Genomic DNA, 22,566 nt, shown 5'->3' with positions numbered 1-22,566 from the left:
CTCGACGGTGCTCTTCTCGGCCGGCGAGTCCTCCACGCAGGTAACCAGTCGTCAATTAGCCCGAAAGCCACGGTGACTATCGCCGTCTGTGTAGATATGTGTTGGCGAATGATTCGATTCTGCTGGGAGAGGCCGATTGTGAGAGCGTCGAAGCCGGGCTGGGCAAGCAACCAGCGACAGACAACAACTGCCAGACACATGCTACCTCATCCAGGTCATAAGAATTAATTACAATCCGGTTTCAACCCAACCCTGCGATGTAGCTTTATATGCTCCTCTATGCGCCTCTCTACTCCTCTTCGGATCCACGCCTGCCCACACCTAGCTACTTACGCTTATCATCTTCACTTTATAGAATCTCTGTATACATGCACATTGTGAGATAGTCGGCGTCGGGTATGGCCCCGGCTAGGCAAGGACCCGGTTGATCTGAGCACGGCGACGCCATCACGGTTCTTGGGATAAGAAGGGGGCCTAGTCTAGGTAGCCAGTGGAGGCCGGCAGCAGTTCGCTCCCTCCCTTCTATTTCACTGAAGCGGGGGCTGGCAAAGAATCATAGGTAATAGACTCACCTTCCATCATCGTTGGTGAGCACACTGTAGGAAGCTGTTTGGAAAGCTATCCGCTCCCTTGTGCTTCTCGCGCCCCTCGTGCCCCTCGTGCCCTTTATGTCACTTATACGCCAGCCTAAAAGTCGACACGTTACTATTGCCTTGGCTGTTGATCAACGGGACATTGCCACCACCGGTACTGAGCGCCGTTTCCCCAGCGATGTACATCGGCATCCAAGCTCTAGGCACCCCTGCACGAACCCGGAGCCGTGGCAAGCGAAGTGTCGGTCCTGAAGGAATACCGCCACGAGAACTAGCAGTATCATGGCCACACCACCGTCCAGGAGGCTTACTTCCTAGCCGGAGATAGAGCCAACCGGCGGTTTGACGCCACACTTTTCGGCATCAAACCCGCCGAAGCGAACATGCCAGATCCCAGATGCGCTTGCTCCTCGAGGCCGTGTACGAGGCGCTCGAGCAATCGAGGTGTGCTAAGGCGGTTCGCTCGCGGCCGGGGTCAGTCTGTGGGCTGCTAGGTCACTTGACCCCCGATAGCACCGAAGAGGACATGCGATCGCGTCGCATCTTGCGGGTGTCTGAAGTTCTCTAGCTCAAGGGCCACCGGTATCAAAACACTGTCGTGTCCCCAGCGGCTAGCTATGTGGTTAGCGTGCTCGAAGCCGAATATTCTCTGCGGAAAGGCTCTCTCACCTGTCACGTAGAGAGCCACCTATACTTAGCTCTCTACTTCTTCACTGGTTGCTCGCTTACCAAACATAGCTTGTAGCTCCCTCCTGTATATATATACCTGCCTAGGTAGCTCGTATCTCCTTTGTCCATTTCCTTCCTAGTTAGCTAGTTGGTCAATTTAACTTCTTCAACCCGCATTCCATTCCTCCCACGGCAGAGCAACCTCAGCTCCATACGTAACTCTACCGATCTACGTAATATCATTGAAATACGGGGCGTTCACGTCGCCTCGGAGATCGTGCTCGAGCATGGCGATATAAGCATAGGGATTCTCCTCTTGCTCACAAACATTTCAAAGTATGGTGAGGACGTGATCGAGGCGGAGTCCCAGTTCTATGCGACGTCCGGGCAGGGCACCGATCCTCTGGAGCTCAGTCTAGTGGTCGGGTACATATTCGCTTAGGCCGACCCTCCGATACGATCCTCACCCCTCGATGCTCTCGGTGTGCAAGTTTCGTACCTGTCCGCGGATGTGAGCTTCGCGAGTTTCTTTAAGAGCTCGATGTTTCGGACGTTTCGTCTCGTTCAGAGAATCGGACGGGGTGGAGAGAAAGCTCGGCACTGCGACAGGATCTATCATCGAGGTCGAGCTAACGAGTCTCTCGATGCATCCCCGAGCGTTGGATGCTGCTTTCATATTATGATTAAATCTCCTTAACCCTATCATACGGCGCATACTCTACTGGTGTATAATATCGATGTCCCCCTAAGAGATCTTAGTCACCCTATGCCCCAGGTACAAGGACTAGATTGTGTCCCACTAGCTCAACAGATCGTCGATAATGACGGGGATTTTTTTTCGACTATCGTATAGCGTGTCGCAAATCCACGTGCTCAAATCGTAGAAGGTCATAGCCCTGTATCCTCGCATAGCCTTGATCGTAGCTCCCCTTAACGAGGTCGCGGCCTTTCGTCTACGCTCGCTAGGGATAGACCGCCGCTGTGAAAGCTCGGCCTGAGTTTGGGGAAGAACCTGATTCCCATAATTAGAGGCGTAAGCCAGCTTCCGACCCAGCTGTGTCGTACTGTCTGGCAAAGAGGGAACATGGGCACGATTTATTCGTCACGTTTCTATCACTACGTTCAACTCCAGACCTCGACGACGTATTGCATAATATACGACGTGTGGTAAGGCCTGACGGCTATCTTCTCGTTTTAGAGTTCCCACCAGGCGTAGCTCCGCACCGACAGCTTGATTCTGAAGAACAGCGAGCCCGGTCGCAAACTAGCTGCCGATCTAGGACCTCCTTATAATCGGCCAAACTGGCCTCGAAACGACTCAAGCGATCAGGCAACTCTCCCACGTCCTTCGACCGCTCTGCGGTTCACTCAGAACTATTGCCTCAATACCGGACCAACGGTAGAGATATTGGTACTAGGTACGTTTATGGGCGTATGTGATGGGACATGATACTACGGGTATTATTCGTCTCATAAGTTATGGAGCCTCGGCCCAGATTCTTTGCTCTTGACAGCCTGATACGACATGTTGCTTGGGCAATCCTACGCTGTCCATGCTGTGCCCCTTTTCGGGTCGATTCCCACTTCGATGTTAGCTAATCATGGCGGTTCTTCCCAACTCCCCATGCATGATGTGACAACCACTATATATGCCTACATATGTCCGTAGAAGAAACTGGAGAAACTGGGGAAGCTGAAAATCTGGGGAACACCGTGTCAAAACATCCTGGAGCCGCGGTATGCCCCGAACGTTATGCTTATATGCAGACTACACCATTCATGGCTGTGGCCGCGAAAATTGCGCAATGCCCCACATCCCCAGACGGCCTTGGTAATGGAAGCCGTTCGGCGAAACTAACAAAGGTTTTTTTTTTTTTTAATCCTCCTTGTTGTTTTGGCCGTGGTGACGAGTATGAGAGAGCAGATGTATCGTGGAGCCTCTAGAAAAGGGCACGATGGTATGTTGTTCGGTCGTATTTGGAGAAGGCGATGTGCAGGTTAACCCCGTAAATACGCCCTGGGCGTCTTAGCAACTGCACATGCCGCCGAGCATTGCGCCGTATTATTACATGCCAACACTCATAGAAACAACAGGAAATGCCCTCGCAGAAGAAAGCAACAGCGCTAAAAAGGCCCGATGGTGCGAGGGAATGCCGACGAGGATGTGATTTGGGTCTCTTGTGTTGGCAGAACGCTTCACGGCGTTGATAATGAGATGCTGAGCAGGAGAAAGGGGTTAGGGGAAGAGACGGGCGTTTGAAACTGCAGAAATGACCATTAATATTTAATAGGAAGAGTGCTGGTACAAGTTGACCACATGTGATTACGCCGCTAATCAAAAGGCATTCTATTATAACGTAGGGGAAAACTCATTAAAGAGAGCGGCGAATTAGTGTCTGTAGCGGTACAGTAAGCCGTGAAATAGCTATGGAATAGGACCCAGTAATATCTATCATACTATGATCTATATTAGAATAGATGACTAGGAGTTGTCTTGCCAAGACCGCCGGCACCCAGTCAGATGGGAAGTCCTCGGGGTCCCCACGTGCCACCCAGACAGCCATCTTGGCTAAGGAGGGCAATTGGACCAGGGATCAGGTAACTAACACATTGCGGAGTGATGATCAGCTCATGCACAATTGCCGGCCCCTGAGATGCCCTCGCCTGGCTGGCACGTCATAGGTCGGGTCGCTGAAATCCAGGAGGGGATGAATGCCACACCAGCAGGGGTGGCGGAGTTAGTGACGGGGCTCTGTGCCAGTGGCTTCGACCTGTCGGCCCAATCTTGAGCCTCGGCCTCTGCATGTTTTAAATTCGGCCCGTTAATTATCGAAATGACCGGAGGTAGTGGAGCCCCTTGGCTGACCCGTACGGAGGACAACGCTCCATCGCCTCTCGGTCCCCCCCTGTGATGGCCATCATCAGTGATAACATCTCCTGTTGCGGCAAGTGGCAGGCTCTTGCCATAAGCAGCAGGAGTAGTTCGTATACCTATATATATAGAGAGAGAGCGGCCCTTGCCTTAGAGTTATCGTTAGAGCTGGAACATTCGCTGCTTGTGCGTTGTCTGAGATTCTTCTTCGTGGCCGAAATCCACCCACGATCTGTGATAAATGCCGACATCGTAGATGGCGGCAGTGAAGATTTCAATGACTTAAACTCTACAAGAAGGATCCGAGCTTCCCGAATTTCTTGACTCGATATCTCATCCAACAGTCACTTGTACCATCCGCCACCATGCCTTTGCCGTGGGCTTGGATAGCCCTGCTTTCTCAACTAATAATTCCCCTTGCCCTGTCGGCGGACACGCAAGCGTGGAAGTCTCGCAATATCTATTTCGCTCTCACAGACCGCATCGCCCGCAACAGCGATGATAAGGGAGGAGGTTCCTGCGGCAACCTCGGGAATTACTGCGGCGGCACGTTCCGCGGTCTCGAGTCAAAGCTTGACTACATTGCCGGGATGGGCTTCGATGCCATCTGGATCACGCCCGTCGTAGCGAGTTAGTGTGGATAATACATCGTGGATTATCTGCTTATCCATTCGACTGACGCGATTAAACAGATACCAACGGTGGATATCACGGATATTGGGCCTCGGACTTATACAGCATCAACCAGAACTATGGCACGGCAGACGACCTGAAAGCTCTGGTTAATTCCGCCCATGAAAAGGTACGCGCGATATATTAACTATTCTTTGCGTATGCTTTCTACGATTATGCTCACCCGCAATTCTTGGATAAATAGGGTATTTACGTGATGGTCGACGTGGTTGCGAATCACATGGGTCCAAACATTGGCGGCCACAGGCCGGAGCCCCTGAATCGCGAAAGCTCCTACCATTCGGCATGCGAGATCAACTACTCGGATCAGAACAGCATCGAGACCTGCTGGATCGCCGGTCTGCCCGACCTCAACACGCGGGACCCTAACATCCGGACGCTCCTCAAGTCGTGGATCAGCTGGCTCGTCCGGGAGTACGGGTTCGACGGCGTGCGGATCGACACGGTCAAGCACGTCGAGAAAGACTTCTGGCCCGAATTTTCGGCGGCTGCCGGAGTGTACGCGATCGGCGAGGTGTTCGACGGCAACCCCGACTACCTGGCGGGGTACGCCGGGCTCATGCCCGGGCTGCTCAACTACGCCATGTACTACCCGGTGAACAACTTCTACCAGCAGAAGGGCTCGAGCCAGGCGCTGGTGGACATGTTCGACCGGGTCAGCGGGCTGTTCCCCGACCCGGCCGCGCTCGGCTCGTTCCTCGACAACCACGACAACTCGCGGTGGCTGAACCAGAGGAACGACCGCGCGCTGCTCAAGAACGCGCTGGCCTATGTCATCCTCGGCCGCGGCATCCCCATCATCTACTACGGCACCGAGCAGGCCTACGCCGGCGGCGCCGACCCCGCGAACCGCGAGGACCTCTGGCGCAGCGACTTCCGCACCGACGCCGAGATCTACTGGGCCATCGCGCGCCTCTCCGTCACCCGGAAGTCGGCCGGCGGCTTGGCCGGCAACGACCACGTCCATCTCTACGTGGCGAATACCGCGTACGCCTGGAGCCGCGCCGGGGGCAACTTGATCGTCCTCACGACCAACAGCGGGTCCGGCTCAAGCTCAACCCACTGCTTCAACACGCGAGTCTCCAACCGAACGTGGAAGAACACGTTCAGCGGCGGGACGTACTCGTCGGACAGCAACGGGAATGTCTGCCTTAACGTTACTAATGGCGAACCTGTTGTGTTACTCGCTGCGTAAAGAAACGCGGTGGGAAACGTGGCTGGATGTATATAGAGAGCTGCGAGTAAGCAAGCCAGAGGGCACTTAGTACACTAGATGATGATCATAGTCCCATTGAAGTGTATTTACGCGAATTCCTTTCATGGTAGGACCCCGACAAGCCACTTGATCGGACTTTTAATAACTCCATCGCGTTCTCCGTTACTTACTACACACCAACGTAACAATGTTACGTGGATGTACCTTAATTATCTACCCCCTTATTACGCAACTCGTTTCCCACAACTCAACCTGTTAGATATATTTACTCGGACATGCTCCTAACTGTAGGGAAAGCAAAGCTAGTGTGTATTTACAATGCTTATACTTTCACCACTTATAACTCTACGGCGAAACTAACTTAGACCGAACCCCTTCTTGCTAGCTGTTAATTCGTAGTAATATTTGGGATTTCCGTTTAATAGTGACTTCGGAAGCAGCCGGCTGTGTGATGCTGGATATGTAGGCGAGGATCGGTGAAAGGGTTTGGCAATAATGTTCTACAACAGTATTTCCTAACAATACATATTACTAGTTTTACTCCCCACCCTTCCCCCAAACAGCACACGTAGCCTTACATGTAAAACTACGGTAATGTCCTGTCTTTGCTAAGCGTTTCATACCGTTCTCCGTCAATGTCTAGGTAAGTGCTTATTCTCAGTAGATATAACCCAACGCAAGGTATTTTCACATGCCTTGAAACCCCTGCAACTAAAAGCAGAACCAATGCAGACCATGAAGGCTATTATAGAAACTAGAGAATACTACAAATACCTCACATCTGGTATGAATTTTGAGTTCCGAGAGCAATGGAAGTATTAAACAGTAGCATCAGCAGCAAAAACTGCTAGGGGACTTTCGACGTCATGTATTATCAATAGTTTGCCCAACCCTCCTCAATCAACACTGGAAACAGACAAACACTTGGGTGGTTACAGTAATAAGTCAACGGCACAGGGCATGAAATTTGGGATGCAGATACAGACATCAGTGCTCCTTTCACACCTGCCACTGGGCCTGCAGTACACATACAGGGTTACAGCATGCATCTTCAACAAAGACATTGGTGAGATGGCCGAGTTGGTCTATGGCGCGAGGTTAAGGCCACCTTAACATAGCCTCCTCGTGGGGCAACCCTCGTGGGTTCGAATCCCACTCTCATCAATACATTTCTTTTTCTCGCTTTTCTTTTTACACCTCAAAATGGCAGGAATTTAACGAGTACCGATATTAACATCTGTTAGAGATGTAAAGAAACGTGGCCTTTCCAATCCTCAAGATACACAAGTAATAAAGCGCTTTGCCGAAATTATGGTCCTCAGCGCGAAAGGCCAGCTTAGTAAAAAGGATAAACTTCTAACCCCCTTCAGCTTACGATGTCAAATACGCCGATTCCACAATGCATAGGAACGACACGACGATCTGAAGATACCCTTAGATATTAAGCAATTAATAGCACTAATACATGAATATCCTATAGTGCTAATATCAGGGATAAGCTACTGTACTTATGTCACCTAGCAATCGAACCAGCCCTTATATGCCAACATACTACAAGTCGTAGAATGTAGGCGCCTACGTTTTACGCAACAATAGGGAAAACCGTTATCCCATTGGTGTATCACCGCCCGCCGACTCGACACCACCACGGCCATTACCGTCAGCAGCAGCCGGGGGAACCCCCTACCCGACGACGCCAACGTCTGTAGCACTTGTAGAAACAAGGCCAGCGGCGCCAAGGAGACTACGGTCGGTTCGTCTAATCTCCCTCCCTCGACCTCGATAGCCCTACACTCGGGGACAACAACCACCACAGACCCCTCTCGTCCCCTGGACTCTGAAGGGCTGTCCAACAAGGCCCTCTCCGGCCGACAAGTATACCCCCCTTCCCCTTTCACCCAATCATCACTGGATAGTCACCAATGTATATCTGCCACTACGGCCAAACTCGTCCGCCAAGGACCGCCGACAAACCAAATCCGAAGGGTCGAGCAGTCCTACAACGAGCTAGGGACATAACGAACGACGACCACACCGAGTGGAGAGATGCGGGTGGGTGGAACTCTTTTATCATTGTATTCAGCGGTTCAAATACGGATCTGCGTTTCTCGCTCTCTCATCTCCCTTCGCGTTGGTCCCTGTATTGAACGAGGAGCGTCGCGGGAAGAGATGGCGTCGGGAGAGTGCTGCGAGAGTTGTAGCTCTAATATTCCTCAACATATCATCCACGGTGTGATCCGGTTCTATTCTCGCAAACTGGGTGGTGGAGGAGTATTTATGTAAAAATAAATCGTAAGAAATCTTGGAAGGATTGCGTTTCGGATGTTGAATCCGGCGTCGAACAGGACCAGAGCGAGACCGCCGCTGTAGATACCTGTTGTGCTAGCTTTCGTAGTCCGAGGTCATCTATGGCTTGGCTAAGTCTCAAAGGACTAGAAGATGTAGGTATAGAGTAGCGGAGGTATCAAAGGGTAGGGAGAGTTAAGCAGGCAAAATATAACCTATACTGGGATTGAGAAGCTAGTCTGGAAGGCGCCGAGCAGACAATGTAGCCGTTAGAACCTAAACCCTCGTGCCATCTAGAAAGCCTTTTTCTCTTCATGTTTCCAATATTACTCCCTGTCCTCTCTCTAGATGGTCCGGTGTTTGTGTAGGTAACTGGTACTTCCTGGGCAGTCTGCGTCCCTGTACCATGTGTCCAGATAATTTACACATTGCTGTGGTGCACAACACGCCTCCTAATAGTTATATCTTCCTCTATTATATAATATATGAGCTAGCATAGCCTTATGTAGGACAGCGAGGGTTGTGGAGAGTTGGGGATCGACTAGAGAAGGCAGAAGAGATGGCAGGATCCAGCACATTATCGCATGCGAATCTATCCCTCTCTTCGTTCTGCGATCGGTAAGTAATATCGGAATAATAGAACCGAAAACGCCATCTAGGCGGGAACTGTTCAAAAAGAAAGGGAAAGGGTATTAAGAACGGCATGAAAGAAAAAAAAGGGGTTAACGAATGCGATCCAGAATTGAGGCTGCTCTCTGGACAGCTTAAGTGCTGGCTTGAGAGGATTAGTTCTCAAACGGATCATCGGCCGCAATGTGACACTTCTTTGAGTTACGGAAATGACGGTGAAGGAATGAGAGTGAAGCTTATACTTGTATATATATATAAAAACCCCTGTAAGAATTACTTAATTCCACCACATTGCTATAGCACAACTATAGCTATAGGAGGCCAACTGAGAGAATCAAAAGGCCCCTGGGTTGAAGCTTTGACCAAACCTGGACTTCGTTGGTTAGAAGTCCTGATGTCCGGGGAGAGGGAAGCGATGCGTCTTAGGGTGTTGACAGCAGCACCATGGAAATCTAGCAGGATGTTGGAGACAGAAGAAGTTATTTCTCAAACACAACTGTGTGAACGGGATGCAATGTTGACATATTTGAGCAAATTACGGAAGCTTGGTCTCTCGTTGTCCAGGCCAATATATGGAGACCAGGATGATGGTAGCCTGACCCCCTGCGTGGTTCTGGAGCAGTATTGATATCCGCCATCTGCCCTCTCCGCTAGAAGGGGGGGCGCGATCGGCTGACACACCTCTTGTCGGGCACAGTAAGCAGGTGATGTGTATTTACCTAGGCATGTGCGCAGTGTCTGGCTATACAAAAAGCCACCAACAGCGAGCTTGTTATTAGCATCGATGCGCGCTATTATCTCCTGATACCCGCTATCCCTACCTACTGCTTCCACATGGAAAAGCGGCAAACGATCCCTACCTCATCAACCGAATGGACTTCCCCGGGCGTTCCGTGCCCGAGGGACGGGTATTAGGTATTACGCTAGCCTACGATGCGGACGAATAAGATCAAATGTGGTTGAAGGTAGGTATTAGAAAGTTATGCCCTCTATACTCGTATACATACCTACGCAATCAGCGACATGCTGAGAGGGATGCGACACCTCACGTTGTAATAGCTCGACGCGTGCGCCCGGCAAATCAGGGTGACAGGCGATAAGTAATAGTCGTTCGCAGCTCAGACGATATTAATTAGATCCAGGTCCCAGGAACCAAGTCTGTATAACAGTCGTGCGCGTGTACGTAAGCGAAACTGTTGGCAGCATCCCACCAGCCTCCCGAACCGGTCCATCGAGCCGGGCGGGTTACAGGGGGAGGGATCGTCAGGGGCGGTTGGAGTTCCCCCGGGTTGCGGAAGCTCGCCCTCCCTGCCGAATCCGGTCGAATCATCGTCAGGATCGCCACTCCATTCGCGGGAAATTCCTTCGGGCCTGGCACGGCTCCACACCTTGCACCTCGTCGTCGTTGCAACCCTCGGCTTGCGCCTGTGGGAAAGATATCGATACGGAGGGGGGGAGGACCGGCCCGTGCGGCGTCGACACGGCAAAACTTGCTCGGCATAGCTTTCAATTCATGTCGACGCGAGATCCCGTCCATACAACCGGGGTAGTCTGCACCCCCTGCCCGATAGCTCTGGCTCAGAAGTAGATCGTGCAGAGATTGGCGAAAGGTATCATCCCACAAGCCTGGCAGCATGTGGGTAAAGGCAACTCGGGCCAAGGTAAATATAAACACCACTACACACCCGCTCGAGGGGCATGTGTGGAATATAGAGCCTAATCCCGAGTAGAAGGTCTACATAGACAGCAAACCTTGGCGATGAAGTTCACCGCGTCGATACAGCTACTCGCCGCAGTAGCTGCGGCGAGGGTAAACGCTGCCTTCACGTGGCAGAATGTCAAGATCGGCGGCGGCGGGGGGTTCGTCCCTGGCATTGTCTTCCATCCCACAGCTAAGGGCGTCGCGTATGCCCGGACTGACATCGGTGGCCTATACCGACTGAACGCGAACGACGACTCCTGGACGCCGGTAACCGATACTATTGCTGACCACGACAATTGGCACAACTGGGGCATCGATGCTGTCGCTCTCGACCCCCAGAACCCAAATGCCGTATATGCCGCTGTTGGGATGTACACAAACGATTGGTAGGTCCCGGCCGGCCCTATGACACTACCACCGAGCCCTACTTACCCAAAAACAGGGACCCGAAACCCGGTTCTATCATCCGGAGCAGTGATAAAGGCGCCACATGGCAGGTCGCCGACCTGCCCTTCAAGATCGGAGGCAACATGCCCGGTCGTGGCATGGGCGAGCGTCTTGCCGTCGACCCGGCCAACCCCAAGATTCTGTATTTCGGTGCTCGTAGCGGCAATGGCCTTTGGAAGAGTACGGACGGCGGAGCGAGCTTCTCTAAGGTCTCCTCGTTTGGCGCAGTAGGAACATTTATCCCGGACCCCAATGACGTCGGGGGCTACAATGGAGATAAGCAAGGTTTGGCCTTTGTGACGTTCGACTCCACGAGTGGCACGACGGGAGGTGCTACTAAGAGAATCTTCGTGGGTACGGCGGACAACACGACCGCAAGCGTTTACGTCTCGGAGGACGCCGGATCGACTTGGAACCCCGTCGGAGGCCAACCGGGAACCTATTTCCCGCACAAGGGCGTGCTCCAACCGCAGGAAAAGGCGCTATACCTCACCTATAGTGACGGGACCGGACCCTATGACGGGACCAAGGGTGCGGTGTACAGATACGACATCGCGGCGAGCACGTGGAAGGATATTACGCCGGCGTCAGGGAGCGATCTATACTTCGGCTTCGGAGGCCTCGGTGTGGATATGCTGAAGCCCGGCACAATCGTGGTGGCGACTTTGAATTCGTGGTGGCCAGACGCGCAACTCTTCCGGTCCACCGACTCGGGCGCCACCTGGTCCAAGATCTGGGAATGGGGGAATTACCCGGAAATGAACTTGCGTTACACGATCGGCGTAAGTCTCCTGCGAAATCTAGCGCAGATGGCGCGGCTAATAGAAACGACTTTCTAGGCCTCGAAGGCACCCTGGATAAAGAAGGGTTTCATTGACACCGACACGAAGGACCTTGGTTGGATGATTGAGGCATTGGCTATCGATCCTCTTGACAGTGACCACTGGCTCTATGCCACCGGCTTGACCGTATACGGCGGTCACGATCTGACAAAGTGGGGATCGTCGAGCAAGGTGACGATCGAGTCTCTGGCCGATGGCATTGAGGAGTTTGCCGTCCAAGATCTTATTTCGCCACCCGGGGGAAGCGAGTTGCTGGCTGCTGTGGGAGACGATAACGGCTTCACCTTCAAGGATGCGGCTAGTTTGACGACTGCTCCTAGCACGCCTTGGATGGACCCGATCTGGTCGACGTCCTTGAGCGTCGATTATGCTGGAGCGTCGGTGAAAAACATTGTCCGTGTTGGCAACACAGCTGGCTCGCAGCAAGTCGCGCTCTCGGGCGACGGCGGCGCAAGCTGGTACGTCTACTCAGGCGCAAACACCAATATGAATGGCGGCACTATAGCATACTCCGCGAACGGGGACACGTTGGTGTGGTCGACGGGCACAAACGGAGTGCAGCGCTCCCAGTACCAGGCCAGTTTCTCCTCCGTCTCGAGTCTTCCCTCGGGCGCCGCCGTTGCCTCGGACAAGCGTAACAACACCGTCTTCTACGGTGGCTCCGGTTCCAACTTCTACGTCAGTACCGACACCGGATCCTCGTTCTCGAGGGCCGGGTCCCTGGGTAGTGCCACGGCAGTGCGTGATATCGCAGCGCATCCGACGGTAGCGGGTGACGTGTGGGTGTCGACCGACGCAGGTATCTTCCACTCGACCAACTACGGCTCCTCGTTCACCCAAGTGTCCACGGCACTAAAGAACACTTACCAAATCGCGCTCGGGAAAGGATCGGAAAACACGTGGAATGTGTACGCATTCGGCACGGGATCCGCAGGAGCTAGGCTATACGGTAGCGCAGATAGTGGTGCTTCGTGGACTGATCTCCAAGGTAGCCAGACCTTCGGCGCCATCGACAGCTGTAGAGTAGCCGGCAGCGGAAACGCGGCAGGACAGGTGTACGTGGGGACGAACGGGCGCGGAGTCTTCTACGCTTCCGGTACGCTCCGGAAGAGGGACCTGTGGGCGTAAATGGACGGCTTCGGCTGCATATCCAGTCTTCCTGGCCCCTTGGGCTCGTATTAGAAAAAATACCGATCCCAAGAACCAATGAAACCCACCGCTACCTACCACCGTTCCCGTGAAATCCCCTGTCCAATGGCATCTGCCTATAGAATGTGTTGGGGTCGAGTGCGTGTCCCAGTCGCTTGGACACTGAGATCTCGCCAAGTGGTTAAGGGGTCGTCTGCGTCTTCCTTCTTGTGCGCCACAGCTGCTCCCTAGCATGTACATTGAAGCGGGCGTCGGAGACAGAGGATGCGTTGGCAGCTCTCATCACGAAGGTCGGCGTTGTAGCTATCGTCTTATTCGACATACCTATCCTTCACACCGGCATCCCCCCCTTCCTTTTCTTGTTTTATCGATATAGCAGCGACTTGATGCCATTTGGTAGGCATGCACCAGTTTCGAAAAGACCCATGGCTAGAATCAAGCAGACAGTCGGGGTATACAGTACGAAGTTAGAGAGGGTTGAAGGGTTGGCATGGATAATGCAGGCTGGTGATGATGATCCGTCGTTTGATGGGGAGCGAAAAAACCAATCAGCTCGATGACCCCAGTCCGACTTCCCCACAGGCATGACGACGACTCTCTTTCCTCTGAAGCTGGCGTGGTCTCATCCGAAGGGCCCCTATATGCATATATATGTCAGTAGTGTATCTACTACGTACAATACAGTTATCTTTGCCCTATGTAATGAAAAGGGATATATAGCCTCTCTATATATGAGTATGTGTGCGAGAGTGAAGATTTTCGCATTCTGTCCTCGTCTTACGCGTCACAGGTCCTGTGACGTGGTTGTATATACCCAGGTATTTCTTTGACGTAACCCTGTCACCAGGGTTATGGGCCCAGTGTGGACTGTGGCTATGTCTTGCCGCCGGTATTCCCTCAGCTTGTTTATGGGGAGCTCGCATACATACATAAAACAAGGCAGAGGCAACAAACTGGCGGTATCTTCTGCGCAATAAATCCATGTTAGCGTATTCTCTCTTCGAATCCTCCCATACCACGAGTACCTCCAATAAAGAGCCAAAAAGAATATCCCAGCATTCAGCCAGACTCGTTGCGCGCTCAAATCGCACCGTACGCCCAAACGCGTTTGTAAGTGGCCTTATGTTGCTCCATGGCTCGAGGTTCGAGCGATCGCGGGACCTACCGGGTCGACTAACCTCTTGAGCCCACAGGTCTCTTCCGGAGAAAACTGCTACTACTCCCTCCTAAGCAGAACCAATACCTAATCATGGCCTGTGGCTCGCACTCCTCGCTCGTCAACCGGAACGGTCCGGGTAGCGCTGCCTCCTCCACCATCGAGAGCATCGTCAAGCCGGCTGAGGCTACGGGTGGCAAGACTCGCTGCATCGACTGTGGCGACTTCGAGTGCTGCTGCATTCCCTGTGTCGTAATGTGAGGGGGGCATATGGGAAGAACTCGGGGATAAAATGAGGCGGAAAGATCCCAACACACTTCCAACACGCTTGGTAAAGTCTGCGAGTTGACTACGACGCGGTGGGAATATGCTCTTCACAGCGGAGGACTGGCCTCCACCATTAAACCTCTAGCGGTAGCGCAAATCATTTATTTTACCATTATACGTCGAGCTGCCACATTCCGTAAGAGAAAGCAAACGTGCACGAGCAACGCTACGCTCCTCCTATGCGGCGCTGGGATGAGACAGAATATTCTCTTCTAGGAGATGTCTGCGAGGGCGGATGCCCACACCTCTCGCTGGGTGGCCCAGGGGTCCTTCTGGGGGGTTGAGTCGCCTACCAGCTCGTCGCCGAACTTGAGGCTGCCGAGTCCTTCCATTATCCGCTCGGTCTTGTCTTTGGCGTCGCGTATGGCGTTTGTCTCTGCCCGCGTGCGGTCGAGCTGCGCCTGCATCATGGAGATGAGGGACTCGCGTGCCTGGTGGGGTCGGTATTCGTTGATGAGATGGTGGAAGTTGATAAACATGTCGCGAATATCTGTGATCTTGTCCTGGGCCTGCACGCGCACGTGTTGGAATTAGCAACCGCCAGAAGAGCAAGAAACAGGTGTGTATTTAAAAGGCAACAACGTACCGCCTCGGGATTGATAGCGAAGAGGCCCATGAGCTCGAGGAAATTCAGAAGCAGGGACTTGGCTAGTCGTTTGAGTATGAGGGCGCGATCAAAATGTTTCCCGTCACGGTCCCTGTCCTCCGGGTTGGGAAATAAGCGCCGAATCTGCATGTCCTCGAGCTTCGGAAGCTCGTCCACAAGCCTATACTTGTCGCCGAAGACTCTCCATTCTCCATCGGCCGGTTCTAGTGGAGGCTGTAGGGCGCGCAGCTCGCGGGGAAGATCGTGGAGGCGGACGTTAGAGGCATCCTCGACACCCTCCCTCTCTGCCTGTTGCTGCCTCGATTTCTCTATACGCGCAATATTCTCGGGAGTGAAAGCTTGCCAGAAAGGTGGTGGCGGGGGCCAGGTCGAGGAAGACTGCTGGACCAATTCTTCCTCCATCGCGTAGTGTAGCCGAGAGCACTGCGGAGAAGGTGACGAATTCTGCCTGTAAGATAACAAACCAGTCTCGTGAGACTGTTCATTTCAGGTCACTTCACCTTCCGTCGCGCCATGCATATCAATGGGTTCCAGAACCAGAAGAGACGACGGCGAGGTTGTTGAGCGGATCACCTTGGTCGGCTTGTGAAGGAAGCGTGATAGCTGGACGGAATTGGTCTTTTGGGTACCGCATAATTTTATGACGAGTTATTAAGGCTTTGAATAAGACCTTCCTAGGGCAGTGCGGGGCACTCGATTCCTCTCGCGTAGAGGTACCTACGTAGTAGAAAAATGGTGGAGAGATACTTAGGGGCGTGGCGGCTGTGGCTGATTCCTTATAGTTACGGCGGCCATCTCCGTCCATTGCGACCATATCATTGGTTAGCTCACCGCCTCACGAATCAGCCACGCGCTAGCGCATCACCGACTTTACCTGGGACCGGCTTTCGTCAAAGCTCCCTGTGAAGTACACCCCGGATTCCTCAGGAAGCCCCTGAGCCAACGTTTTTCAACGACGTTCAAATGGCAATTGATCTCTCCTTTGCCATCTCCCCGGCGCCCTGCTCGACCTCATCAGGTGCTTTACCGCTCGCGGCACCGTGAAACCCGTCAAACCCCTTACGCCTCCCCGATTGCTTTCTCCCACACCTACCCGACCACACCACCCACTCCTACGACGATTACACTCTCGGCACCATGGCGGACGCCCGCGCCCTTCTCCGCGCCCACCGCGCCGAGAACCGCATCAAGCATCCACACGCGGCCTACTCGGACGCCGGGAAGCTGCTATGCAAGCTGTGCCACGAACCCGTCAAGTCGGAGAGCCTGTGGGACGGGCACATCCGCGGCCCGAGTCACAAGAAGAAGCTGCAGGCCCTACAGCAGATTGTGACCGCTCCCTCGCAGGAGAGCCACGGCGCCGGCAAGCGTAAACACGGCGATGTGGACGAGGACATGTCTGACGTCGACGCCGACGTGGCGGATGTTGAGGAGACGATACGAAAGAAGCGCAGCAAGATCGACATGGGGGGCGACAATGGCGAGAGGGAGACGGAGAGGAAGGAGAAGACGGAGACGCCCCCTCTGCTGAGCCGCCGGACCTCCCAGCCTCCTGTTCAAGGCGTTGAGATCGCGATACCCTCCCGGCCCGCCACGCCCGCCGCCGGCTCCAACTCGGCTACGTCGACGCCCAAAGCCGGGCCTCCCGGGCGCTCACCGCTCACGGGGTCGGATGTCACCTCCACACCCACATCTACGTCTACGCCCACCTCGCTACAACTGCAGCAGGCATCACTCCCCATCTCGACACAATCCCTCGCCGTGCCACCGATCGCCGCCACCACCCCCGTCACCTCGTCAGCTACGGCCGCTACACCTACACTACTTGCCGCAGAAAGGGCAGGCGGAGCCGCTACCTCGGTAGACGAAGCCGAATGGGCGGCCTTTGAGGCTGAGATTGCCGCCGCCGACCCGCAAGCGGTGCCGGCGGATCCTTCCGCGCCGACGCGCTACGGGGCTGACGTCACGATCTCGGCGCCGGCGCTGACGGCCGCGCAGCTCGCCGCCCGGTCCCAGGAGGAGGAAAACGAGCGGCGGAAGCAGCTGCTGGACGCGGAGATAGCGGACGAGCGCGAGGACGCGACGCGCGCGCTCGAGGCCGAGTTCGAGGAGATGGAGGAGCTCGAGGGCCGCGTCCGGCGGCTCAAGGCGCGCCGCGAGGAGCTGCGGCGAGCCAGGAGCGGCAGCGGGGGTGGAGACGGGGACGGCGCCGTCTCCGCCGCGGCAGCGGCGACGACGATGGCGAAGAACCCGCTCAAGAGCGGACCCGACGGGAAGGAGAACAACGACGACGGGGTTGAGGGCACGCAAGGCGCCGACGCCGAGGACGATGACGATGACGAGGACGAGGACGATTACGACGAGGACGAGGACGAAGACGGCTGGGACGCGTTCCGGTTCCGGTGAGAGCGCAGCGCTGAAGCACGCGCGGGTTTACACCGGCCCCTCTGCCCCACCCACAACTCACCAGCCAGCGCACACCATCATCCACGCACCGCTATCCGCTGTTCCAGGGCCGACACGAATCCAGTGCTTGCGGCGTGGGGGGGGGGAGGCGGGGGAATGAGGCGGGGCGACGTGGAACGACAGCATGTATAGCATATAGATAGCACGAGACCAAGACCACACACATACATAGACGCAATCGATACCGCCTGCGTAAGGACAGAGACAGACTGGCAGGCTCGAGGGCGCGGGCGCAGACGTCGATCCTGGTGGCACCACGCACCGCCGGCGGAGTCAGTCGCGAGAGAGAGAGAGAGAGAGAGAGACGGCTCTCGCCTCGCCTCGCCTCGCCTAGAATCCGCCCAGGCCCTGAACCCCGACCACGAGAACATGCCCAGTGCCGCAGTGCCGCCGTGCTGCTCGCGAAGCGGCCCACGGCCCCGCCGCTCGCTGCCCCCCGCAGGTCGAAACGTGGCGAGAGCTCCACCGGAGTGGCGGCCAGGTGCGGGAACCGGTGAGGGTGTGGGGATGCAAAACGTCGCTTCTCGACGGGGCGCATAAAAGCAGGTCGGTTCGGTCTGCTCTCGACGCGGGAAGCGAGACGGCGGGTCCGTGGTTACGCGAGTGCGGGAATGCGTATGCGTGGGCACCGACGTCGCATATGCTCTTGTGTACATAGGCGAAGGGGGGGAGGGGATTGGAGCAGCAGCAGAAAGGGGAGAGGGGGGAGGGGAGGGCGATCCCCCCCCCCATAAAACCCATGAAGGCATCGCTTCATCGACCCATCTAGAAGTTGAGATCGAACTGAGTTCCATATGGTATAGGTGTATAATAAAACGATGCCTAAACTAGTCGTGCATTCATTCCCCAACTACTCGTTACATGCCTGGGTGCAAGAAACCATCATCCGAGGCGCCACTATACAGGTATACATACATATAGGAGAGGATAGAATTTCCGTGCCCTTTCCAACGCGAACAAGAAAAGAACATAATCCAACAGGCCTACCCAGGGCGACATCGTAAAGCGCACCAGAGGTACCCGTTCTCGTCCGTCTGACAGACCGCGGATATTCAATCGTAGCTTCGTGTCGACATCTCATCTCCCTCATCTAGAAGGAGTGCACCCACCTACATCATCCTCTCATCCACCCTATACGTCTACGCCGCCGCCCGCGCCCCTCCCCACGCGCTCCCAGAATTTCCGCAACCGCCAAACCCTCCCCACGCCGGCAAGTTCCTCCCACTGCCGGACGCCCTCGCTCCGCTCTCTTACCTCGCCGCGCCAGACCGCGCCGATCCAACGCCGGAGGCCGTCCTTCAGCCTCTCCTTCTCGACCGCGCGCCTCTTAGCCACCAGGCCCGGCGCCACGCTGCCCTCGACGACCTCGGGTGGCAGCACGCCGCGCTGCACCAGCGACTCCGCCGACGGCCGCAACGGCAGGCGCCGCGACAGACGGATCGCCACCAGGTTTCGTGCCAGCTGCCGCGAGACCTGTGACCTATGCGTCATGACGATGTGTCGCGCAATTAACTGCGCGAGCGTGGGACGCGAAGGCGAGGTCAGGAGTGGCGGGAGGCAGAGCCGGGTACGTCGGAGCCGTAGGGCGTGGAGGATGGGATGGAGTGACAGGGTCCTGAAGTGATGGTTGATCTAAGATGGCGATTAGTAACACGACTAGCGAGGCGTCCTAATGCTGGGATATCTTGGGCTCGAGGGGAGGGGGGGAGTATCTAAGGCTACATTAGGCCTAGGGGAACACGGAGATAGGTTTCCATCCCTAGCGCCCTTATGAGCGACTTTCACGCGAAGGTGAGAGCAGTGACGGGTAGTACGTGTAGGTAGTTTACGCTGTTATTGACATGGGAGGGGCAAACGCAGGATCCCCTGCACACAGCGAGGACAGAAGCTCAATAGAGAAGGAGTAGACACACGAGCCAGGTTCAGCGTTGCCAACACGAAAAGGCGGGAGGGGGGTGTAAGTGACAATTCAACTGGGAGGCCACATACCCTAGAAGTAGAGAGCAGGTCGCTCACGTCTAGGAAGGTGAGAATGTGCGTGAGGATCTCATTCGGCAAGCCATCCAAGCACAGCGAGTCCCACCCCCACCGCAACAGCGTAGATGCCCTCGTTATGACATCTGCTACTCCCTCCCCGTCTAGGTCTCGAGCAGGTGCCGTCGCATCGGGCGATGGTGACAGCACCACAGGCAAGACCACGCTATCTGGTGACGGGCAGCAAACATCAGTAGATTGGCCCGCCACGGGCCGCGGAATCTCATCGTTGAGCTTCACATCGTTTAATTCCAGTCGGCCGGGAACAGAAAATCCCGTAGCCAAGGGAGTTGGTTGGGCATCAATAGGGGCGGCCGTTCTCGAGGCCAGCTGCCGCGGGGTAGCATCGCCACTCTCGGCGGCCGGCGAAGGTGCAGGTAGAGAAGGCAGAGGCGACGGCTGCGTGGTATGACGCGACGTGACCAAGGTCAGATCACGGGTCTTCGTGACGAGCTGCTGTCGCGGCTCCGCTTCGAGAGCTGGTTGCGTCGACATGCTCGTAGCCTAGGGGAGGGGGGGGGGCGAGAATAGGGAAGGTTATATCTGAGTATAGTAGCAAATACGGTGGTGAAGTGGCAGCAATGATGCCTTCCCCTCCCTGAGGTGCCTGCCCAGTCTGGTGCGCAGCCGAACAGGACTCAAAGCACGATGCTGCGGGTATGTATACAGATATGTAGGTAGGGGTGGATGAGGCTAATACGGACAATCATCGGTGAGATATTGTGTGGAATGTACGCCGCAGAATGACAGCGAGGTGTGAGTGTGAGTTCCAGCCGTGGTGTAGTCTATATAGCCGATACGATCCGATGTCGCCGAATGGCTAGGTAGCGAGCGCCGGATCGCCAGGCCGAGCACCGCTACGAGAGATGACGACGAGTACGCGATTCGCGACAGTTGCCTCTACCAGAGGGGCGCACCCTCTTGTCGGCTTCCCCTGCTTGGCTTCGAGACGGATCTCGCTCTGTTGGTCTGGCTCTACATCTAGGTGGGGATGTCTAAATCAGTAGCTGCATGTAGATCGTCCCGAGGCACGAAACGAGGCGAGCGGCAGCCAGCTAGGAAGCTATCCCCAGCCAGATGCGCTCATGTATGTACGTATGATGTGCAATGTGCGTGCGATGTTCGATGTACGGTCCAGCGCTGGTGGAGAAAGCAGTAGCGCGCGGAGGGGAGGGCGGAGGAGAGGGGAGGACTGGAGGGTTGGGGGGAGGGGGGGGAACGGGTGGACGGACGGGGTTGACGTGCTCGGCGTGTCGAGGTGCGGTATTATACGACGGTGCCGTTAGTGGCAACCATGGAGAAGGCCAGCCATCTGTATTTGTTGCAAGGCCGGTTTAAGCGGTCGCGGCCGCGCGAGACGGCCCTCTGCGGCGCTTCGTTTCATGGGACGAATCCAGGAGGAGCGCGAGGAGGGCCGGCAGAACAGGCCGTCGGCGCACGGCGTGACAAGAGACAGCGGATAGCAGCAGAAGAGACGGGCGTACGTACGTGTTATGCAGGCATGCGAGGAAGTGCGCGCTGGGTTCGAAGGCCACCTCTATACGCAGGTAGATCGGCGGTGGTTCGGCAATCAAGATATGAATATGGGGGCGGAAGGCGACTCGGCGGGTATGTTGGCGACCTGTTGTCTGCCGCGTGGGCGAAGGCGTAGAGTGTGTTATGTTTGAGGGAGGTAGAGGTATACGTGACGATGGCAAGGTTGAAGTCGGCAATGTGCACACGCAACAACAACAGCTGATGCGCTGATGAGGGAGCGATGGAGATGGGCGAGCCAACGGACGGGGCCTACCTTTAGGCACCTCCCAGGCACGGCACATACTCACAGGCAAACGAGCAAGGGACCTCCTACCCTTAGGTACCTACCTAGGCAGGTACCTAAGGTGGCCTGAGGCAACCTCCCAGGCATGCGGTACACACTTACCTCATACATTCGGATAGGAGCAGGCAAGTACCTACCATGGAGCCTACTGAGCACGACGGCAGGTATCTACCTATCTGTATCCCTAGGCGAGGTACCTGGAGAGGCAGAGGCAGGTCCTGAGGCGGGGTGATTAGGCCGGTACACGGCCCCTTAAGCCTTGGCACGGCGGTCGCCTCGGAATAGCGAGGGAGCCAAAACCCACCACGGCCCCCCGGCACCTATGAGTAGGGATATCGGATAACTGTGGGATCTTGCGACGAGACTTGCTCCCGTTGCGCTTTTGTGTAGCTGTGTACTGAGTGGACGTGGCACCCACCTGTGTTGGGACCAGCGTTCCCGTCGATGCTATCCGCGCCGACCCTCACGGCTAGGGGGCATGTGTACCTACACCGATACAGCTGACCGGGGTACCTACCTAGGTACCTCCTTAGTGTAGGTACCTAAGGCAGGTATATGGATAGCGGGCGTGTAGGTACCTAAAGTACCTTCACAGGCGTGGAATCCCCATGTACCCTGTTTGATTTTATTTTAAGGTTTCTGTTGCCCGCCCCGTCGTCCATCACGTCAAGGAGCACGGGCCACTAACCCTCCAGGTCCCCTTTGCCTCAAATGCCTGAGACGGTGACCCACCAGGTCGTCACAGTGCTGAGGATTCGGCGCATGGGACAGCGGCACTGTCTTTTTACCGCTTTCTCTGCAGGCCTCGCGGTGCCGGCGCAGCGGAGATGGAGGCCAACCTACACACAAGCGGTACGTGAGGAGGTGCCTGGGTGTCTATCGGTGGCGTACCAACGTGCCTGGCCAATGGGACAGGGTCTCGCGAACCGAATAGGGGCACCTTGCCTGCGGTGCTTTCTCGTGTCTCGTCAAGCGATGGAACTCCCCCGTCACCATACAGCCGTTGGCAGAAGAACGCGCATTACGGCGCGGTCCGTTTCCGGCTGCTCAGTCTTCCC

The 22,566-nt window shown here is 55.4% G+C and overlaps 7 protein-coding genes and 1 non-coding gene across 8 annotated transcripts; 4 read left to right on the top strand and 4 right to left on the bottom strand.

Annotated features, from left to right (window-relative positions):
* The first annotated feature begins 4,238 nt into the window (after positions 1-4,238).
* GGS23DRAFT_555126 (glycoside hydrolase family 13 protein) lies at positions 4,239-6,532 on the top strand. Its single transcript, XM_051515583.1, has 3 exons — positions 4,239-4,764; positions 4,827-4,936; positions 5,012-6,532. Exons 1-3 carry the CDS (start codon positions 4,500-4,502, stop codon positions 6,020-6,022), a joined length of 1,386 nt encoding a protein of 461 aa, XP_051374740.1. The 5' UTR covers positions 4,239-4,499; the 3' UTR covers positions 6,023-6,532.
* A 576-nt stretch (positions 6,533-7,108) lies between these two features.
* Positions 7,109-7,207, top strand: GGS23DRAFT_t29. The gene has a single exon. It is a non-coding gene; the product is annotated as a tRNA-Leu (tRNA).
* A 3,511-nt stretch (positions 7,208-10,718) lies between these two features.
* GGS23DRAFT_603450 (glycoside hydrolase family 74 protein) lies at positions 10,719-13,078 on the top strand (the record flags this gene model as incomplete). Its single annotated transcript, XM_051519480.1, has 3 exons — positions 10,719-11,047; positions 11,104-11,890; positions 11,948-13,078. The coding sequence occupies 3 exons, from the start codon at positions 10,719-10,721 to the stop codon at positions 13,076-13,078; spliced, it is 2,247 nt and encodes a 748-aa protein (XP_051374739.1).
* Positions 13,079-13,999: 921 nt separating this feature from the next.
* On the bottom strand, positions 14,000-14,645 carry GGS23DRAFT_364926 (uncharacterized protein). The gene is made up of 2 exons (XM_051513288.1): positions 14,265-14,645; positions 14,000-14,062 (listed from the first exon to the last, which is right to left on the bottom strand). Exon 1 carries the CDS (start codon positions 14,495-14,497, stop codon positions 14,273-14,275), a length of 225 nt encoding a protein of 74 aa, XP_051374738.1. The 5' UTR covers positions 14,498-14,645; the 3' UTR covers positions 14,000-14,062; positions 14,265-14,272.
* A 149-nt stretch (positions 14,646-14,794) lies between these two features.
* GGS23DRAFT_594181 (MED7-domain-containing protein) lies at positions 14,795-15,591 on the bottom strand (the record flags this gene model as incomplete). The annotated part of the gene is made up of 2 exons (XM_051518123.1): positions 14,795-15,091; positions 15,169-15,591. The coding sequence occupies 2 exons, from the start codon at positions 15,589-15,591 to the stop codon at positions 14,795-14,797; spliced, it is 720 nt and encodes a 239-aa protein (XP_051374737.1).
* Positions 15,592-16,091: 500 nt separating this feature from the next.
* On the top strand, positions 16,092-17,745 carry GGS23DRAFT_555092 (uncharacterized protein). The gene has a single exon (XM_051515582.1). It carries the CDS (start codon positions 16,327-16,329, stop codon positions 17,593-17,595), a length of 1,269 nt encoding a protein of 422 aa, XP_051374736.1. The 5' UTR covers positions 16,092-16,326; the 3' UTR covers positions 17,596-17,745.
* GGS23DRAFT_365157 (uncharacterized protein) lies at positions 17,634-18,822 on the bottom strand. Its single transcript, XM_051513289.1, has one exon. It carries the CDS (start codon positions 18,447-18,449, stop codon positions 17,673-17,675), a length of 777 nt encoding a protein of 258 aa, XP_051374735.1. The 5' UTR covers positions 18,450-18,822; the 3' UTR covers positions 17,634-17,672.
* Positions 18,445-20,906, bottom strand: GGS23DRAFT_555090 (uncharacterized protein). Its single transcript, XM_051515581.1, has 2 exons — positions 19,645-20,906; positions 18,445-19,287 (listed from the first exon to the last, which is right to left on the bottom strand). The coding sequence occupies exons 1-2, from the start codon at positions 20,182-20,184 to the stop codon at positions 18,787-18,789; spliced, it is 1,041 nt and encodes a 346-aa protein (XP_051374734.1). The 5' UTR covers positions 20,185-20,906; the 3' UTR covers positions 18,445-18,786.
* Positions 20,907-22,566: the final 1,660 nt, after the last annotated feature.

The sequence above is a fragment of the Durotheca rogersii genome, assembly GCF_024521655.1.
Source record: "Durotheca rogersii strain YMJ 92031201 chromosome Unknown GGS23scaffold_4, whole genome shotgun sequence".
Taxonomy (NCBI): domain Eukaryota; kingdom Fungi; phylum Ascomycota; class Sordariomycetes; order Xylariales; family Xylariaceae; genus Durotheca; species Durotheca rogersii.
This window is presented reverse-complemented; position numbering and strand designations above follow the sequence as displayed.

Excerpts from the sequence above, each read along its gene's own strand:
- GGS23DRAFT_364926 (XM_051513288.1), bottom strand. The coding sequence starts at position 14,497 with ATGCAGCAGCACTCGAAGTCGCCACAGTCGATGCAGCGAGTCTTGCCA.
- GGS23DRAFT_365157 (XM_051513289.1), bottom strand. The coding sequence starts at position 18,449 with ATGGAACTCAGTTCGATCTCAACTTCTAGATGGGTCGATGAAGCGATG.
- GGS23DRAFT_555126 (XM_051515583.1), top strand. The coding sequence starts at position 4,500 with ATGCCTTTGCCGTGGGCTTGGATAGCCCTGCTTTCTCAACTAATAATT. Across the intron at positions 4,765-4,826 it reads GATCACGCCCGTCGTAGCGA|ATACCAACGGTGGATATCAC; the intron begins GTTAGTGTGGAT and ends GCGATTAAACAG. Across the intron at positions 4,937-5,011 it reads TTAATTCCGCCCATGAAAAG|GGTATTTACGTGATGGTCGA; the intron begins GTACGCGCGATA and ends TTGGATAAATAG.
- GGS23DRAFT_555092 (XM_051515582.1), top strand. The coding sequence starts at position 16,327 with ATGGCGGACGCCCGCGCCCTTCTCCGCGCCCACCGCGCCGAGAACCGC.
- GGS23DRAFT_555090 (XM_051515581.1), bottom strand. The coding sequence starts at position 20,184 with ATGTCGACGCAACCAGCTCTCGAAGCGGAGCCGCGACAGCAGCTCGTC. Across the intron at positions 19,288-19,644 it reads ACCTGCTCTCTACTTCTAGG|ATCAACCATCACTTCAGGAC; the intron begins GTATGTGGCCTC and ends TCGCCATCTTAG.